This window comes from Rana temporaria, chromosome 4 (genome assembly GCF_905171775.1).
Source record: "Rana temporaria chromosome 4, aRanTem1.1, whole genome shotgun sequence".
Lineage (NCBI taxonomy): Eukaryota > Metazoa > Chordata > Amphibia > Anura > Ranidae > Rana > Rana temporaria.
This window is the reverse complement of record NC_053492.1, coordinates 326,033,216-326,048,721: the sequence shown is the minus strand read 5'-3', so window position 1 is coordinate 326,048,721 and position 15,506 is coordinate 326,033,216. Positions and strand designations below refer to the sequence as shown.

Below are 15,506 nucleotides of genomic sequence, written 5' to 3'. Positions count from 1 at the left end.
CTGGGAAGGGAAGCAGTACCGTCACTGGCTGCGTGCCGCTGATGATTTTCAGCCTGATTTGTGGGCAGCACAGGGGCCTAACGGGAGGCAGGGCCGCCATCAGGAATTATGGGGCCACTTACACAGCTTCAGGCATGGGCCCCCTGGAGCAGAGAACCGGGATGGGGGGTGCTGCCGCCTGAAATTGAGAAGCAGGGGGGGGGCTGCCGCGAATTTAGAAGCGGGGGGCCCTTTACAAAAAAAGAAATAAAGAAAGAAATAAAGAAAAATATATATAAAAAAGGGGTGTAGCCATCCGGGGCCCTGGGCCCTTTAATAAAAAGAAAAAAAAGAAATAAAAAATATCAATAAAAAATATATTTTAAAAAGGGGGTTGCCATCTGGGGACCTCTGGGCCCTTTAATATTTTTTTTTTAATAAAAATAAATTACAAATAAAAGGGGGTTGCCTTCCGGGACCTCTGGGCCCTTTAATAAAAAATAAAAAAAATATATATAAAAAAGAAACATTTATAAAAAAAAAAGGGGGGGTTGCCATCCAGGGCCCTGGGGACCTCTGGGCCCTTTAATAAAAAATAAATAAAAAAATATATAAACAAAAATAAAAAAATAAACATTTATAAAAAAAATAAAGGGTGTTTGCCACATGGGGCCCTGGGGGCCTCTGAGCCCTTTAATAAAAAAAATATATATATATATATATATATATATAAAAGAAATAAAAAGAAAAAAAAAGAAATAAAATAATATATATAAAAAAAATTTTATAAAAAAAAGGGGGGTTGCCATCCGGGGCCCTGGGGACCTCTGGGTCCTTTAATAATAATAATAACATTTATTTATATATATATATATATATATATATATATATATATATATATATATATATATATATATATATATATATAAAAAAAATAAAAGAAATAAAGAAATATATAAAAAAATATTTTTTTTTTAAAAAAAGGGGGGTTGTCATCCGGGCCCTGGGGAACTACGGGCCCCTGGGGACCCCCAGACCTCTAAATAAAATTGGCCCTTTAATAAAAAATAAAATAAAAATATATTAAAAAATGTAAAAAAAATAAAAAATAAATAAAAAAAGGGGGGTTGCCATCTGGGGCCCTGTGGGCCTCCGGGCCACTGGGGACCCCTAAAAAAAAATTGTCCCTTTTAATAAAAATATATAATTTTTATTTTTATTTAAAAATAAATAAAAAAAAGGGGGGGGTTGCCATCTGGGGCCCTGGGGGCCTCCGGACCCCTAAAAAAAAAAAAATATATATATATATATATATATATTTTTTTTTTTTCAAAGGGGGTTGCTTTGGGCCCCCAACAGTGACAGGGCCCAGGGCACCTGCCCCATTTGCCCTGCGGTAAAGACGGCCCTGACAGTAGCTACCGTTCAAGAAGGACACAAACGGAGGTTCAAGAATCTTGCTCCCAGAGATCAGTTTGTTTTAACCAGAATCCCAACTTCTCGGGAAAAGAAGCTGGTGCTGATGGAATATGTTCAAGACTTAATCCAAAAACAGGCCATAGTGGAAGTACCACCTCCACAAAGGGGAAAAGGCTTCTACTCGCCTCAGTTCCTGGTAAAGAAAAAGACTGAGGATTTGCACCCCGTCCTAGATCTGAAAAATCTCAATCGCTCAATCCTAGTAGAGACATTCAAGATGGAAAGCCTACAATCAATCCTCTATGCCATATTTGGCAACTGGATTCTCTCCGTGGATTTGAAGGACGCTTACCTGCACGTTCCTATTCACACCGCATTCCAGAAGTTTCTCGGCTTCTCTGTGAATCATCAACACTAAATTTCAAAGCCTAATGCATGAAAAAAAACGACGTTTTTAAAAACGTCTTTTAAAAATGATGTGTGGGCTTCACATTATTTTTCGGCTTCTGAAAAACGACAAAAAAAATTCGAACATGCTGCATTTTTTAACGTTGTTTTAAAAAATTTCGTTTTTTTGAGTAGTAAAAAATGATCGTGTGTGGGCTAAAACAACGTTTTAAACACACGCATGCTCAGAAGTAAGTTATGAGCGCTCGTTCTGGTTAAACTACCGTTTATAATGGAGTACGCACATTCATCACACTGTAACAGACAAAAAAGCGCAAATCGTCTTTTACTAACAAGGAATCAGCTAAAGCAGCCCAAAGGCGAATAGAACTTCCCCTTTAGAGTGCCGTTGTACATGTTGTACATCACCGCGATTTGTTCATCATTTTTTTTAAACGATGGTGTGTGGGCAATGTCGTTTTTAATTATGAAGTTGGAAAAACTTAGTTTTTTGGACATGCTGAAAAACAACGTTTTCTTTCATGCCGAAAAATGATCGTGTGTACGCGGCATTACGTTAGGGATTTCCATCACTCCCAGAACCTTCACCAAGGTCCTGCTACCAGTAATAGCTTTACTAAGGCAGCAAGGGTTGAGAGTCCACCATTATCTGGACGACATTCTACTGCTCGCAGACAACCAAGAGTCTCTTCTACTCCATCGAGATACCCTAACATCCACCCTTCAAATATTTGGGTGGCTAATAAACTGGAGGAAAAGCAATCTCCAACCTTCCCAAAGAATGGTTTTCCTGGGAGCAGAACTAGATACCCAGCTTAATACCATAGAGCTTCCTCAAGAGAAGATTCCCGTCATAGTCCAAAAGGCAAAGAGGTTACTCTTATCCACCACGCTTTCAGCCAGAGAATCTCTCAGCATTCTGGGGTCGCTATCAGCAACCATCCCTATGGTTTAACCTCCTTAGCGGTATCCCCGAGCGTGATTCGGGGTGGTTTTTCAATGATAGGATCGGTATCCCCGAGTCACACTCGGGGTAGATGTGCAGAGCGTGCAGCGGCGCGGCTTACCTCGCAGCATCCACAGACAAAGTTACTTACCTTGTCCCTGGATCCTGCGATGCATCCCGCTGTGTGAGCGAGCGGGTCCTCGCTCGATTCACAGTGTCCCCGTGTGCCGCCGATCTTCGTTCCCTGCAACGTTACGACGCACGGGGGCGGAGAACTGCGCCAAATTCAAAAAAGTAAACAAACACATTACATACAGTATACTGTAATCTTATAGATTACAGTACTGTATGTAAAAAATACACACCCCCCTTGTCCCTAGTGGTCTGCCCAGTGCCCTACATGTTCTTTTATATAATAAAAACTGTTCTTTCTGCCTGCAAACTGTAGATTGTCCATAGCAACCAAAAGTGTCCCTTTATGTCAAAAATGGTTTTGGAGCAGCTAGAAAACAGCGATAATAAATTATAATCACTTGCAGAATTGTGCGATAGCGATTTGTGGGGAAATTCGTCATGAAAAAATAAAAGTAATGACAGCGACAATTCTGCAACTGAGCAAATTTCAGTGGATTTTGAGTTGATTACATTAGTGAATAATTTTTATTATAATTATATTATTATTTGTTATAATTATTTATAATTATTTATTATATTATAATTTATAATTTTGTTTTTAAAACAAATTCATACCCGGGATGCCTACTAGACTCTTGTTTGGTCAGATTTAAATGAGTTATTCCTAAGAATTACAGGCCTACAGTATAAAACGCCAAATTTCCTTGCAAAATAATTGTACCGCTTTTGGTACGTAATTCCAGACAGAATCATACCGCCAGGGAGGTTAATGGGCCCAGTGGAACACAAGACCTCTCCAGACATCAATCTTGGAACAATGGAACGGCGTATCGATGTCTCAACGAATCATCATCTGAAAGGAGGTCAAACAGTCTCTATAGTGGTGGACACGGTTGTACAACCTAAAGAGGTACAAACGTATAGTCACCCCTCCTCAGGAGGTGATCACTTTGGACGCCAGTAAGGAGGGCTGGGGAGCACACTACCATCAACTTGCAGTCCAAGGTCGTTTGGTCTTTTGAGACACTGGACATAGTATCAAATGTCCTAGAAATGAAAGCAGCGTTCCAAGCTCCCTTGGCTTTCAGTCCTCTCCTGAAAGGGAAAGAAGTCCTGCTGAAGATGGACAACAGGGTGGCAGTTGCCTATATCAACAGGCAAGGAGGCACCAGAAGTCGTTCCATGATGTAGGAAGTCCGCCCAGTTCTCAAATGGGCGCAAGTGAATCTAAGAGTGATGTATATGTACCAGGGCCCCAGAATCAGCTGGCCGACACCCTAAGCAGGAGCTTCGTTTCCCACAACGAGTAGGCTCTGAGTTACCAAGCTTTCTCCTTCATAACAAAAACTTGGGGCATGCTGGATGTAGACCTGACAGCAACTCCAGACATTGCGAAGTGCCGGAGGTACCTGACGAGATTCCCCTGCCCCTTAGTGGAGGGGATGGATTGCCTGCAGCACGATTTGAACTTCCGTCTGGGGTACATCTTTCCCCCCGACACCTCTCATACCGAGATTTATTTTCAGACTCAAGAGGTCATCATCCACGATAATAGCAGTCCTTCCCTTTTGGTCATGGCAGCATACAGATGCCACCCATCTGAGGTGAGGTGTATATATATATATATATATACTGAGAATACCTGGGCGGGGGCCCTTTCTGGGCTTAATAGTTAAACGGTCCTATCAGGTTGTGGGGGCGGAGCCACAACCCAAAGGTGTATACTGCCATGAAGATGCATCAGAAAAGGAAAATTACGGGAAGGTGAGTATACAATTTTCAGTTTTTATGTTCCAACTTTTTGTTTTGTATGTTATTTTGTTCTTTTTTCTCTTAATCATTTTCTTTGATTTAAAACATTGTTGAGATATAGTACAGCACTATTTATGATACTGTCTATATTTTTGTATGGGTATAGGTTATCCTGCTCGGTAATCCTTTGTATGAGAAAAGAAATGTGTTAGGATAAAGCCGGTACTTTGTATTCTTTCTGCTGTACAAAGAAATGTGAATATTTGTAACTGTATGATTTTGCAATAAACGTCTTTTCTGATTTAAAAAAAAAACATATTATTATTTACTACATTAACATGTAGTAATGTTGTAAAAACTACATATTTAAAATGTAGTAATGTAGTAAAAGTGTTATGGTCCATTGACCATAGGGAAGGAAAGAAACATTTTTTGTTTTTGGGGCAAAAACTTTTTAAGATTATTTACCTTAATCTTCATTGTGCTTGGAGCCAGTGCAGTGATTTCTTTCTGCATACGGTCAGCAATACCTGGGTACATGGTGGTTCCACCAGACATGACATTGTTAGCATACAAGTCCTTCCTAATATCAATATCACACTTCATGATGCTGTTGTAGGTTGTCTCATGAATACCAGCAGACTCCATACCTAATAAATTTAGGGAATATAGCATTAGTTTGACTGAACTGTACCATTTTGGTTTTAAAATTGGTACCAGAAAACACGCATTACTATTTACCAATAAAGGATGGTTGAAAGAGAGTCTCTGGGCAACGGAAACGCTCATTACCAATTGTGATGACTTGCCCATCGGGCAGCTCATAGCTCTTCTCCAAGGAGGAAGAGGAGGCAGCAGTGGCCATCTCATTCTCAAAGTCTAGAGCCACATAGCACAGTTTTTCCTTTATGTCACGGACAATTTCACGCTCAGCTGTAAAGTGGTGAAAAAATTTAAGATTTCAATTACTTTTTCATCTAAACATCATGAGATTGTACGTTACACACTTTCAAACTTATCTGTCCTGGCATAAATGTAAGTGCTTTAGTTACTTTAAAAGCAGGTTGCTTATCAAGAGAATCCCAAAGCTCAGACCAGACAAATCTAGCTCAAGACCTCTCTTCGTTTTTTGTTGTTGTTGTGTATGCAGATGTTTTGAAAGCATGCTTCTTTGATTACTGTACTGATTAAATTAGTCTAAAGCAAAATTGTAGCTCCTGCACAGTCAAAAGATCTTGGGGCAGATCCACAGAGCGAGTACGCCGGCGTATCTACTGATACGCCGGCGTACTTTCAAATTACCCGCGTCGTATCTTTGGTTTTAATCCTCAAACCAAGATACAACGGCATCTGGGTTAGATCCGACAGGTGTACGTCCTTGTACGCCTTTCGGATCTAAGATGCAATACTTTGGCGTCCGCTGGGTTTGCGTTCACGTCGTTTTCCGCGTCGGGTATGCAAATTAGCTATTTCCGTCGATCCACGAACGTACGAGCGGCCGGCACATTTTTTTACGGCGTCTCTAGTCAGCTTTTTCCGTCGTATAGTTAAAGCTGGTATTTCGTTGCGTATAGCTAGACCTGTATGGCCGTCGTTCCCGCGTTTTTTTTTGCGCAAGTCGTCCGTGAATCGGGATGGACGTAATTCACGTCTAAGTTAAAAAAAATGACGTTGTTGCGACGTCATTTAGCGCAATGCACGGCGGGAAATGTAGAAACGGAGCATGCGCAGTTCATTCGGCGTGGGGACGCGCTTCATTTAAATGAAACACGCCCCCTAATCGCCGATTTGAATTCCGCCGCCAGAGATACACTACGCCGCCGTAACTTACAGCGCAAATTCTTTCAGGATTCGATTTAAATCCAGGTAAGGTATGGCGGCGTAGTGTATCTCTGATACGCTGCGCGGGTGCAGATCTCTGTGGATCTGCCCCCTTGGGTTTGGTGATGGAATGATCATACCAGACACACAATAGGTATATTTCTAACCAATTTATAGGCTGCATTTAGTGAGAAATGTGTAGTGTTTTTAGGATGACAGTGTGAAGTGATTCAAGGAGGTCTGGGACATGCTTTAAAGGTGACTTCTAAAGGAACTATTTTCTGCCATGATTTCACTATCTTGGCTAGTGCACACAAATGTTTGAGATACATTTTGATGCATGTGTAATGCATCAGTAATATTTTTGTAATGTCTTTGACCTGTCCTTGACATGTGTTTCCCAATGCATTTATATTGACTGTATACAAAAAAACTGAATTGGTTCTTCTACAAGGTGAGCGTTTACATACATTTTAAAGGAGTATTTTGATGATTCTAACAATAGCAAGAAGAACTCTGTATGCCAATGATGGGTCTGCAGTGTTATTGGGTAACTAATTCGGATAGAATGATGTTATTGGGGGTATTCTCAGTGTGAGTGTTTTAATGCCTAACAAAAGTGAATATTAAACTCTGCAAAAAATGGCCCAGGCTTATAACCCATCCTAATCTTTCATCTGATCCTAACACTTAACCCTTACCAAGCAAAGCTTATTCATATCCCTAACCTTATTTAAAATTTACAAATGATCCGAATATACATTCGCTGTTGTAACACACCTGGGTTGGGCTCTGTTCACATTCTCTGCACCCCGAGCCCACCCTATTTTGAAGCCTATCAGAGCCTCTGGCTCTAATAAGGTGCTTCAAAAACACCCTCGCCATTGTAATTCATGCATCCGGCGTCTTGCAAGGGGCCGGATGCATGATTGTGCCCTTAATGGACAGGCCGCCCCTGGTTTACTATGTGGTGCAAAAGCACCACATAGTAAAGGGATGTGTCAGAAACAAAATTAAGCACATCCCTGCTAACATGGTTACATAGGCAGAGTTCTATTCTGTTGTTCTCCTCGTCCTATCAGCGGGTTCTGGCAGACATCCATTGGTCGGCACCCACTGATCAGCTTGTGCAAGCAGCGCGGTAGGTGATCCAGCACAGGAGAGTCACTTTGCCGCTGTATAATGGCATTATGTGGTCAGCAAGTGGATATACAAGCACTCTTATTAAAGTCTATGGGGCCTGAAAACATAAATTCTGTATGTGGAGCTTAGTCAGGCATAGGGAAATAGGTAAACATGCTGAAAATACGCTCAAGTTAATACTTGAGCGTATTTTCAGCATGTTTACCTATTTCCCTATGCCTGACTAAGCTCCACATACAGAATTTACAAAGTATAACAATGCATGAGGTGAAAGGAGCCTAACCTTAATAGGTTAGGCTCCTTTCACCTCATTCGTTGATTTTTAGTAATGAAAAATCCTATTTTTGTTATAATTTCCCCTGCACATGATTTGGTCATAATAAGTTGGCCAAACAGCAACTGTCAAATGCTATCACTGCTCTGGGTATTCAATCAGTCGGAGGCAGATTCCTTTGTTCGTGCTGTTTAGTGTGGACTGAGGAATCTATTTGATCTCCCATTGACAGAATGAGAGAAATTCAGGCATGTATGGCTAACTTAAGTAAACACTTCCAAAGCAACCACTACATAAGGCTTCATGTACACTTGGCCTTCAGTTACCGTTGCTTCAAAAAACGCGAAATACTGCAACATTGCGGCAAAACCGTTTACGAGATGCACTAGCATCTCGTAAATGGTTTTGCCGCAATGTTGCAGTATTTTGCATAAAGCCTCAGGCCCCGTACACACGGCCGAGGAACTCGACGTGCCAAACACATCGAGTTCCTCGGGCCAGTTCAGCCCTGAAGCCGCCGAGGACCTCGGCGGGCCGAGAGCTCCCATAGAACAACGAGGAAATAGAGAACATGTTCTCTATTTCCTCGCCGAGGTCCTTGTCGGCTTCCTCGGCCGAAAGTGTACACACGGCCGGGTTTCTCGGCAGAATTCAGCCAGAAACTCGGTCGGAAGCTGAATTCTGCCGAGGAAACTGGTCGTGTGTACGGGGCCTAAGACAGTCTTATGTGTGGATGATATCTCATCTCAGCAATTAAGCATTTCTGCATGTACTATTTCTATTTTACCCTTTCTCTAGTGGCTAATCCTATAAATATTTAAATTTAATAATTTTATATTATACAAAAAAAAAAAAAAAAAACACAACAGAACAAGCATTTAAAACTATACATATCCAAAATACTACATTAATATTTCAAAACATGTGCTCCCTAAAAACAAACTTTGGGGGTTATTTACTAAAGGAAAATCCACTTTGCACTACAAGTGCAAACTACAAGTGCAAAGTGCACTTGGAAGTGCAGTTGCTGTAGATCTGAGGCCAGGCCCGTCGGAACAGGACAGGCAATACAAGCAACTGCTTGGGGCCCCGAGCTGGTCAGGGGCCCCCAAGCAGCAGCCCGCATGCCTGTCCACTCTGGCTGCGGCGCCGCAGAGCGCCAGGGTATCCTGATCGTTTAAGTCCTGATTGTGCAGGGGCCCCCCCCCCTCGCGCCTGGCGGCTGTTGTGTATTCTGCATGTACGAGGAGGAGGTAGGCTGTCCCACCTCCTTTCCCCCCAATGTGTTACTTCCTCCTCAGTACCTACTGATTTGCTCCACCCACCTCTTCCCTGCGTCCAAACAGCAGAATGCATAAATTCATGAAGGAAAGGATAATAAAAGGCAAGTACAAACCGATGCACTCACCATGGCAGTTTGGGGGTAAAATGCTCAGTTAGATCTCCCCCAGCAGCCAGCGTGCTGTGCTGAACTGTCAGCACTTCACAGGAGCTCCGAGTGTGTGTCAGCCTGGAGCAAACACTGATAAGAGGACAGGGTCGGCAGGAGAGGACACCAACAGATGAGATTACACCCTCGAGGGATGGAAGGAGGACAGATCCTTAAATATCAGGGCAAGGTTCATGCTGGGATGTGACCCCCCCCCCCCCAAAAGGAAGGACTACAGGTCCCAGCATGAACCCCCCAGAACTGAAGATGCCCCCCTCAATCGTTGAAGAACTACAGGTCCCAGTATTAGCATGTGAAATCTATGAGCTTACACACACTTAATTCTCAGGGGTCCATGCTGGGACCTGTAGTCCTTCAATATGGGGGGGATCACATTCCTAGATGTCAGGGGTTCATGCTGGGACTTGTAGTCCTTCAATATGGGGGGGATCACATTCCTAGATGTCAGGGGTTCATCCTGGGACTTGTAGTCCTTCAATATGAGGGGGATCACATTCCTAGATGTCAGGGGTTCATGCTGGGACTTGTAGTCCTTCAATATGGGGGGATCACATTCCTAGATGTCAGGGGTTCATGCTGGGACTTGTAGTCCTTCACCTTTGGGATGTGACCCCCCAAAAGTAAAGAACTACAGGTCCAAGCATGAACCCCTGACATCTAGGAATGTTATCCCCCCCATATTGAAGGACTACATGTCCCAGCATGGACCCCTGACATTTGGAGGCAGGCTACAGGTGGAAAGTGGCACACTGGTCTCTGAGCATTTTCTGTATCATGTCTGCAGTCTCTGACCACCTCTTGTATGATATCTGCGGGGGTATATACTTATTGGAGGGGGGGTCCGTACTGAGGTAGGGGGCCTATACTTAGTGGAGAGGGGGGTCCGTACTGAGGGAGGGGGTCCGTACTGAGGTAGGGGCCTATACTTAGTGGAGAAGGGGGTCCGTACTGAGGGAGGGGGTCCGTACTGAGGTAGGGGGCCTATACTTAGTGGAGAGGGGGGTCCGTACTGAGGGAGGGGGTCCGTACTGAGGTAGGGGGCCTATACTTAGTGGAGAGGGGGGTCCGTACTGAGGGAGGGGGTCCGTACTGAGGTAGGGGGCCTATACTTAGTGGAGGGGGGGGTCCGTACTGAGGGAGGGGGTCCGTACTGAGGTAGGGGGCCTATACTTAGTGGAGAGGGGGGTCCGTACTGAGGGAGGGGGTCCGTACTGAGGTAGGGGGCCTATACTTAGTGGAGAAGGGGGTCCGTACTGAGGGAGGGGGTCCGTACTGAGGTAGGGGGCCTATACTTAGTGGAGAGGGGGGTCCGTACTGAGGGAGGGGGTCCGTACTGAGGTAGGGGGACTATACTTAGTGGAGAGGGGGGTCCGTACTGAGGGAGGGGGTCCGTACTGAGGTAGGGGGCCTATACTTAGTGGAGAGGGGGGTCCGTACTGAGGGAGGGGGTCCGTACTGAGGTAGGGGGCCTATACTTAGTGGAGAAGGGGGTCCGTACTGAGGGAGGGGGTCCGTACTGAGGTAGGGGGCCTATACTTAGTGGAGGGGGGGGTCCGTACTGAGGGAGGGGGCCTATACTTAGTGGAGGGGGGGGTCTATTATTACAATGTAATAATGGAATTATATTCCAAGCATGGTATTCACCTGACAAAACACTGCACCGAAATCCCGCCAACCCTGAAACTACATTCAACACAACCCCCCTGGTCCTTGGCAAAATTGTCCCTGAATGGCAGTTTGGAAATGTGGGCACCCTAGATGGGGACACCTACTGTGGGGGGACTCTGATGGGGACACCTGCTGTGGGGGGACTCTGATGGGGACACCTGCTGTGGGGGGACTCTGATGGGGACACCTGCTGTGGGGGGACTCTGATGGGGACACCTGCTGTGGGGGGACTCTGATGGGGACACCTGCTGTGGGGGGACTCTGATGGGGACACCTGCTGTGGGGTGGGAGGGGGGAGTAAGAAATATGTTGGATTTAGTTATTGTGCACTTTTTTATGTATATTAATTGATTTTATGGTATAGTGGTGTTTTTTGCAAATGTTCAATTGTTGAAATTGTTCAAATTTTATGCACAGTATATGCAACAGCAGTATTTGCACTGTAAACATTTTTTATTTATATAACGTACGGGTGAACATAAACTGTATCCCTATGCTGTGGTTCCTGTAGGCTTTGCGTGCGTGCGGGGCGGGGGGGGGGGGTTCGTTGTTTCTGGGGTTTGGGGGCCTCCATGTCCATTTTGCTTGGGGCCCCCAAATTCCTTCAAACGGCCCTGTCTGAGGCAGACATGCAAAGAAAATAAAAAACAGCATTGCTGTTGGATGATAAAATCAGCAGAGTTTATCCTCATTTCAGATCTACCCCTCAGATTTACAGCGACTGCACTTCCAAGTGCACTCTCAGTGCAATTTCAAGTGCACTTGTAGTGCAAAGTGGATTTGCCTTTCATAAATAACCCCCTTTACTTGGCTACTAACTGAGAACTAAAACTGTTTTTTATTGTACCATTATAGTTCAGTTAAAAAGCATTACCAGTTGTAACAAAAGAATAACCACGCTCTGTAAGGATCTTCATCAGATAGTCAGTTAAGTCACGACCAGCCAAGTCAAGGCGCATAATTGCATGTGGCAAAGCATAACCCTCATAAATGGGGACATTGTGGGTTACACCATCTCCGGAGTCTAGCACAATACCTAGAGTAAAAATTATAAAAAATGTGCACTCAATAACAAAATGTTTACAAAAACCTTAAAATTATGCAAATTATGTTTGACTAAATGTGTGTGTGTATACTATGTACATGTAACTGTCAAACAAAGAAGCAGAAAGGGATGCAACACAGAGCTTTTTAGAAGTCATTCAGGCCTTGACAAAGGGCAGGGATGCCTGAAATTTTGCTGTGTTCAAAGCGGTCATTTTGATGTACAGTAGGTGGCCAGCTTGAACAAGTATTTCATAATTTGCTAAATAAGATACCCAATCTGTTAGATCGCATGCAATGGGTAAGGGTTAGTAAGTGGCAACACCTCCTTAGTATCTCAAATGATGTATTTATAAGCCTATTTAGGAGCTAAATACTCATATCTCAATTTCTACTGCATGGTGCAGGTCGGTATCTAAAAAAGGGCAGGAATGCCAGAAGTTGCTATATTACTGGCTATAAATGTATGCTTACTGTGCAGATATGTGTTATAGATATGTGTTATCAATGTTTACAATGCTATGTACTGAAACATAAATCAGTTTTAGCATTAGCAAAAGCATTACTCTTTGCTAAAGCAGTTTATCTTTTTACTCACCAGTGGTACGACCAGAAGCATAGAGAGAAAGCACTGCCTGGATTGCAACATACATAGCTGGAACATTGAAGGTCTCAAACATGATTTGGGTCATCTTTTCCCGGTTGGCCTTGGGGTTCAGTGGTGCCTCAGTAAGTAAGGTGGGATGTTCTTCTGGGGCAACACGCAACTCATTGTAGAAGGTGTGATGCCATATCTTCTCCATATCATCCCAGTTGGTGATAATCCCATGTTCAATTGGATATTTCAGAGTCAGGATGCCCCTCTTGCTCTGGGCCTCATCACCTACATAGGAGTCTTTTTGACCCATACCAACCATGACACCCTGAAAAAGGACCAGGAACAATAAGATCAGCACAGCTGAACAGATTTTATCCATAGCATAAATTATGTGGATATTTTACCCCCAAAAGTCAGATTTTTATAATTTAATATTTTCTTGCTGAATAATTACATAGCTAGTCTGGTTGGAATAAGACGGTTCAATCCTTAAAAAAAAGCAGCTGAAGACATTGACTACTATGATTTTTTACTATGACAGGTAAAAAAAAATGATGGTCAGCAGCATTTTACCTTATTCGCTAAGCAACGCATTCGTTAGCAACGTGAACAGCCTATTTGCCTTTAGTAAATCAACCCCAATTTGTATGAACACATCCAATAAATTTAATGTGTAGCAACTGACCCTAATGACTTAAACAGGTGATAATCACCTCTTCTATTTTGATGCTTGATATGCCTCTTGCACTTTGAGGATACAGGTAGCCTGTATGGAGTTTCTGAAGCTCTTGATTCTGGGCACACATTCCTCATCCTACAAGGGTCTTGGTTATATACCTGTGCTTTTTCTAGGACATTCTATAGCCATTATTGGCTTCCTTTAATTGGTTAACCAATTCTGCTTCTGGAAACAACTACCCTCTCAATGCTGAGCATTCTCAAGATTGAAAAGTCCTAAAAACCCCATGTATCTCAGATTGGGGCCATTTGTTTGAAAATGGGGCCATTTGTTTGAGAATGGGACCCAAGCAAATACTTTGCTTTTGATTAGCTAGCCAGATTGAACTAGTTAGACCCAGACATTTTGTTCTCTGGGTAGAAGTGTACTGTATGTTCATTTGTAAATACAATTAGGTTGAGGTCCACTGCTAGTTAAATAGGCCCATATATTTAAGCCCATAGAAATATATTATATAATCTTCTTTTTGTAAATCTTATGAAAGTATTACAAAAGGTTAAAAGAAGAATGAAAGTTTTGTTTAGCAAAAAAAACATTGCAAAGACTTTAGCAAATTTATCTGCAGATCCATGCTCTTTCTCAAACTGATTTCTGAATGGGAGGGGCTACCTTCATTGTAACAAAAATCTCCTGGGATCATATCCCTTTTAGTAGGGTATACTCTTTAGCCAGGATCCTACTAAAAATTAAACTTTGCTTAAGATGACCGAAATGTAGTTTATATCCAAGTGTGATCTTCTGAGAAAAGAAATGAGCTGATCAAAAAAGCATAACATAAGATTTTTGTAGACATACCCTAGGTTTACTATATTTCAGGCAAGCAACATTCCAATTCTTTGTTTTAGAAAATGACAGGGCCTACGGACAGTTCATTTTTAATAACAATAAAATATAACAATTTTGTTTAGCAATTATATGTTTTTAAATTTTTTAAGCAAAAGTGAAGTTTTCTTTTGAGTGTTCTAAAAATTTCATTACACTTTTTTACAATCTGATTGCACAATCCATCTTAAATGTATCGCTACCTTAAATTAATTCTCTACATACCTGGTGACGGGGACGCCCAACAATAGATGGAAATACTGCTCTTGGGGCATCATCTCCAGCAAATCCAGCTTTTACAAGCCCGGAGCCATTGTCACAAACAAGGGCAGTAGTCTCTTCATCGTCACACATGATGGTAGCTTTCTTTAAGAGTAAAGGACAAACATTACCAACATTATAGATACAGCAGCTCACAAAAGTGAGTACATCCCTCACATTTTTGAAAATATTTTATTACATCTTTTCATGTGACAACTCTGAAGAAATTACACTTTGCTATGATGTATAGTAAAGTAGTGAGTGTACAACTTATATAACAGTGTACATTTGCTGTCCCCGCAAAATAACTTAACACACAGACATTAATGTCTAAACTGCTGGCAGCAAAAGTGAGTACACCCCTAAGTGAAAATTTTCAAATTGGGCCCAAAGTGTCAATATTTTGTGTGGCCACTATTATTTTCCAGCACTGCCTTAAAGGGTCACTAAAGGAAAACATTTTTTTTGCTGAAATGACTGTTTACAGGGTATAGAGACATAAAAGTTAACTGATTCCTTTTAAAAATTATTATAAATAGATAAAAATCAATCATATAATTTGCCTGCAGGTTAGTTTCACTTTTAAACTGGTTTCATGTTCCTGTCAACTAGAGAGACACACAGAACAAAAAAAAACAAATCCAGGGCAGTGTTTTGTTTTTAAAATTCATCCGATTGGTTCTGAGGAGTTTTAGACACACAGTAATGACAGCTTAGACCACAGTGAAAAGCTCCCAGTACTGTGGTTATAAGGAGCCAGACAAGCAGGAAGTGTGGAGATCACAGCAGAATTACAGCTACTTCAAAGCAAAAACGAACAATAAGGACATGAAACCAGTACTGCAGTAAGGTAAAAGAAGCTATTTAGCTAAAATTCCTTTAGTGATCCTTTAAAGAGGGGGTTCACCCAAAAAAACATTTTTAATTGCATCTGGCAGAGCCAGCATACTAAGGACATTACATTTCGGCATTTTTTTTTTTCTCGGTACATACCTTTATATCCTGATGTTGTCCAGGGCTTCCGGGTTCCGATGACTGCGTGACTGG

At 42.3% G+C, this 15,506-nt stretch overlaps 1 protein-coding gene across 1 annotated transcript in view; it reads right to left on the bottom strand.

Moving 5' to 3' along the window:
* LOC120937454 (actin, alpha cardiac muscle 2) overlaps positions 1-15,506 on the bottom strand; it is a 67,114-nt gene that overhangs the window by 11,989 nt on the left and 39,619 nt on the right. Inside the window, exons 2-6 of the mRNA XM_040350707.1 lie at positions 14,424-14,564; positions 12,638-12,962; positions 11,870-12,031; positions 5,381-5,572; positions 5,108-5,289 (exon numbers count right to left, since the gene is read on the bottom strand). Of these exons, the coding sequence (XP_040206641.1) occupies positions 5,108-5,289; positions 5,381-5,572; positions 11,870-12,031; positions 12,638-12,962; positions 14,424-14,552 (990 nt within the window). The 5' untranslated portion in view covers positions 14,553-14,564. The remainder of the gene's footprint in view (positions 1-5,107; positions 5,290-5,380; positions 5,573-11,869; positions 12,032-12,637; positions 12,963-14,423; positions 14,565-15,506) is intronic.